Source organism: Geospiza fortis, unplaced genomic scaffold, assembly GCF_000277835.1.
Source record: "Geospiza fortis unplaced genomic scaffold, GeoFor_1.0 scaffold8, whole genome shotgun sequence".
In the NCBI taxonomy this organism is placed as follows: domain Eukaryota; kingdom Metazoa; phylum Chordata; class Aves; order Passeriformes; family Thraupidae; genus Geospiza; species Geospiza fortis.
The window spans coordinates 2348382-2353368 of record NW_005054414.1 but is presented as its reverse complement, the minus strand read 5'-3'; the positions used below and the strand labels follow the sequence as shown (position 1 = coordinate 2353368).

At 45.2% G+C, this 4987-nt stretch overlaps 1 protein-coding gene across 1 annotated transcript in view; it reads left to right on the top strand.

Annotated features, from left to right (window-relative positions):
- The first annotated feature begins 6 nt into the window (after positions 1-6).
- The window catches only part of ITPR2 (inositol 1,4,5-trisphosphate receptor type 2), a 242890-nt gene continuing 237909 nt past the window's right edge, over positions 7-4987 (top strand). The window contains exon 1 of the mRNA XM_031061432.1: positions 7-270. Coding sequence (XP_030917292.1) covers positions 179-270 — 92 coding nt within the window. The 5' untranslated portion in view covers positions 7-178. The remainder of the gene's footprint in view (positions 271-4987) is intronic.

Below are 4987 nucleotides of genomic sequence, written 5' to 3'. Positions count from 1 at the left end.
CTCCTGTCAGCCCTCTCGGCACCTCCGGGGCCGCGCTCAGCCCCCTGCCCGCCCGCCTCAGCCCCTGGGTTCCCCAAGGATCGCTGCCATTTGCTTTGATTTTATTTTATTTTTTTATTTATTTTCTTTTTCACCTCGAAGGGGAGGAGCGCAGAACCCGGCTGGAAAATGAACCAGAATGTCTGAGAAAATGTCCAGCTTTCTGTACATCGGGGACATCGTGTCCCTGTACGCGGAGGGCTCCGTCAATGGGTTCATCAGCACGCTGGGGTGAGTGGGGCCGGGCGCGGAGCCGTGCGCGCTGCGCGGAGCCGGCCCGCGGGCAGCGGCACAGGAAGGGGCGGCAGCGCTGCTCGGCGGAGCGGGGAAAGTAGGCACCGGAGCCCGCTCTGTGCCCTGCCCAAACGCCTTCCTACGTCTTTATCTATAGCTGACCTTTTAATTAATTAATTAAGTTTAATTGCCCGTCCGAGAATTTTTGACAAAGACGTGAAAGGCAAACCCTTTGCTTTCTTGCTCATCGTCCTAATAGGCTCCTTAATGTGTATCCCTTACTTCAGGTTTGTGTCCAGCACAATCTGGTTGTCAGTGATGAGGTATTTATAATCAGATGTTTAATTTCATTGGGATGCTTTTCCTGTGAGCTCTTTGCGAGGTGAAAAGATGTATTTTACTTCACTGACCCGCTGCTTGTTTCAGGTTTTTATTAATAGTGACTGCTGCAAATCACCATTTTGGAATTCAGGAGGGAAAGCCTCCGCGCAGAATGACAAATACACTGATACATTTCTTGACGTTGATACATTTTTTAAAACCATCCTGTAGTTCGGTTGCAGTGACCTGTCCGGAGGGCGCGGTGGTTCCCTCTGATGTTTGTAGGAGAGCTGCGGGAGCTTCAGTGACTTTTTCGCATGTCCTGAAACCTTTACCACTGGAAACAGCTCCTGTGCTGCTTGGTTGTAAGTGATGCGATCGGCAAGGCAGGTCAAACTCTAGTAAATATCTGCTTAAACATTAGTGGTACCCTCGGAGTAGCAGTGAAACTTGCTAGGGCAAGTTAATGTGTGCCTGGGTGTCGCTCCCGTGTTTGTGTTAGGCTCCCTGTGTTCTGAGATCCCTGCGATTGGGGGACTGTTGGTGTGAAAGTGAGAACTATGAATGTCTAGGTCAACTTGGTGTGTTGGTGTTGCTGGAAAAGAGCTTGTGTTCAAGGTCTTTTATATTTTTTGATACCTTATTATTGCATCCAATCCTTGCTGTTCACTCTTTTGATCTGTTGACAAGTGTTTTTCCACGGTGTGTTCCTCTATTTGTTAATTTGGCGCCTCGTCTCTCCGTGACTCCCCATGTTGTCTCACACCTTTTGTTTTGCTGACTCTTACAACTTTAAATTCCGTCTGAAAATTTTTGTTTTCTGCAGATGTTAATTGCTGGATATTGTTTCTTATTCTTGTTCTCCCCAGCACTTCCTTTTTGCTGGCACGGTCTGTTGCTGGTTGGTGTTGTTGTGTCTCATCGCTGGGTTCTGTTATCCGGAGGAAGCTGCGTGTGCTGTGCTTTTGCTTTTCATTGTGTTCCTCCTTTCTGAGAACACCTGCTCATGGCATGCATGTTCCTGCTGTGACTGGTGCTTGGACAACTGTCTCTTGAATATGTGTTGGCATCGCCCTGACACTCTATTCAGACTGCTGATCCTCCCCTGATCCCTCGGAGTTAAGGCAGGACATTTGCTTCCAGTTTTACAGAGGAGAAGCCAAGATCCAGGCTTGCCTAGGGCACATGGATCTTTACTAGAAGAAATAAGTGAGCTTGAGCCAACATGTTCTATCCAGGCTCTCTTTTAGTCAGGAAACTCAGCTCAAAAAAACTACCTGGGATGAGACAGGAGTTCAAGAATGCTGGCTTTTCAGCACAGCCCTTTTGTGCCCTGCTCCCTGGCACAGTAAAGGCAGCTGCAGAACCAGGAGGCTGGAGTGGAGCAGCTCTGGGAAGCTTGAAGTCACCAGTGGAAAACTCCCATGGCTACTCGATGGGAATGCTGACCCCTCTGCTGGTGGTACAAGAGCTTGGACTGAAATTTAAAATTGTGATGCCAAGTGACATTATCTGCGCCAGCTATTGCACTTGCTGCCTTTGGACTGGCTGCAGCAACACAGGAGGCAGAAAAACCTCTTATGTTCAGGGAAAAAGCTTGGCCAGCTGCACTTCTGGTGTGCAACCATTGCTGAACTCCTGTACCTTCTGCATTCCTGTGGGTTCTCTGCAAATCTCTGGAAAGAGGAGGCCTCACCTTCCAAAGGTGCCTCTAGTTGGTGAGGACAAAGTGGGGTAGGATTGGGAATGATTGCTTGCTTCATTTGACTGATGGGAATCTTGGTTTGGTTACTCTTGCTTGGGCTGCTCAGGGTGCTGTTCTGAAAGGTTAGCTTGCCCAGCACCTCTTCTAGTCAGGAAACCCAGCTTGCCCAGCACCTTTCTTACACTACTGAGCCCACTGGGGAGTCTCGTGCTGTTGAACAACTTGAAATCCAGCTCAGGGCTAGTGACTGTTCAGCAGAGAGAAAGTCCTGTTTATTTTAAGCTGTCAAAGGCTAATTGTTTCTTAAACGAAGCATGAGCAAGGCCACTGTATAAATAAGGTAAAAAAGTGCACAGCACCTCTCCAAGCAGGGCAGGTCTGTCACATCAGTGGACATCACTCCTTGAATGGTTGATCCAGCTCAGCACGTGAGTTTTGAGGGAGATTTCAAAGCTGTTTCTTGAATTTTGGAGTATTTTTTCCTCACTTGCCAGTGCAGAAATTTTCACATGCTCAGTGTCCAGATTGTGTGTTAGGCTAGTTTGATATCTGCTGTAACCTGAGTGTGGAAATCTTGCTCTGGTGTAGTTCAGGAGGTATAAACCATCTCTTTATAGGAGGCAGAGAATCCTTGGCCCTGTGTCCAGGTGAGCATGCTGAGGGGTGCTAGGTGAGGGCAGGAGTGCCTTTCCACACCTCCCTCTACAAAGAGGGTTTGAGAATTGCTGGAGCTACGTTCTGTCAGTGGGTCCCAAAGGCTTGGAACACTTCTTGGAGCTGGAGGAAGCCTGTGTCCTTGCCCTTGCATTCTGTCATTGCAAGATAGGTTTGATACTGGATTATTGAACTGTGCTGATTCTGTAGGACTTTCCCTTATTTCTTTAGCTTTTAGTGTGTTTTGGCTTCTGCCCAGTTGGAGGCCTTATGTCCCACAGGATAGGTGTGGCAGGACCAGGCAATGAATCCAGTGATCTCACGTTGTCCTAGGCGGGTGTTGAGACCACCTGTCCCAGTATTTTGGCAGTGCGTGCTCTCAGATGATGCATGGTGGCAATTAAAACTGCATTAATCACCTATCAGCACAATGAGGGGAAAAAAATATTCTTCACTGGAGAGGTGGAAAAAAAAAAGTAAGTCATGACAATGGCCACGATCAGCTGTAGGAAAGTTTGACGATGGGCCTGTTAGTCACCATGGGGAGCTGCATTCCTGTCTCACCTCCATAAATGTGCAGTCAGAGATCTCCTGGAACATAATTAATGGAGCATGCAGCAGGACCTGCCTGCTCTGTGATAGATGGCCCTGGATGACGAGGGGTGCTGAGACTTACTTCTAAAAAGCAGCAAAAATTGTGTTGCAAAATATTTTGGACTCATTTACTTGAATGTAATGTTGATTTTTCTTGAACAACTTCTCTTAATTTGTGGGAGTGCTAGCTGGAACTTTCTTACTCAAAACATCTCAGATTTATTCAGGTTTCTTCACTGGCTTTTTGTGAATTAGTTGTCTTGTTGAATTTGGGCTTCACAGAGGGGTTGAGTCAGTCATACTCTCTGAAGAGACAAGATCAAGTAGAAAGTGCTTAAGAAGCAGCATAAATCAAAATGTTGCAAGTATAGCAAAGGCTGAAATATGTCATCTTGGTGGCTTCAGGAATGGTGCTAAGACAAAAGATGTAGTGACTGATGATGCTTCCAAGGCACCTATGTAGTGTTTTCATCAGTGCACTCATTTTTTCAACCTTTCTCTCCTGCTGTCTGTATGTGTAAGCTATGGTTAAGGAACAGAGTATCCATCCTTTAATTAATAGCAAACTTTTCTTTCATGTGCCAGCTGGAAAAAGGTAATTAGTCAGGAAAGAATAAAAAGCCTGAAGAAAGTGAGAGTAGCGTAACTAGAATTAATCATAATTTGATTCTAACACAGAGAGAAACAAATAATACCTAAAAGAGAGATGGGAGTATGAATTTCAGCTTTTCTGTGAGAAAAAGTACTTGTATGTTTTGTTTCCTAGGTACTTTATCCTCTAGACTGATAGAACCAATGAAATTTGACAGTTTTGATTGTGTGACGCTGATTTTTTTTTTTTTAATGCTGTGTAGGATTGGCATTTTCAGGAATATGTTCTCTTGGTTGTCTTTCTAATGTAGCAGCCCTGGTGTGAATTCTGCAGCTGCTTTGAGTATATGGTGATGTACACTTTTCAGCTGCACAGTGTATTTCTTTTCTGTGATAACTAATAAGCTATGCATTATTAACTACTTTCATTGATCTTACAATAAATGCCATGTAAGTGGAGATGTAGGCATATAAATACACCTCTGCATCTCACATACCTTGCTATTCAATCCATATATCAAAGCTCATATCCTCTGTAATTATCCACTCTCACCAGCAATTAGGCACCGCTCCAGCTTTTCTAACAACCTTATTTTGATGCTTGTTTCAAATACTGTAACAGCAGTGCCATCTTTGAATAAACAATGAGACAAAGCTTTCCACAAAGCAGCCTCAGGGGAATGCAGCAGGCCATGAGCCCCAGGGGAAGTTGGTTTGTTTCAGAAGTTTTATTTGTTCACAGAGCACAGCCTCAGTGTGAGGGAACATAACATTAGACTTAATTATAGCAGTATGATTTATTAGGCTGCATGCTTAAATGTAATATCCTTGGTTCAAAGGGCTCATTCT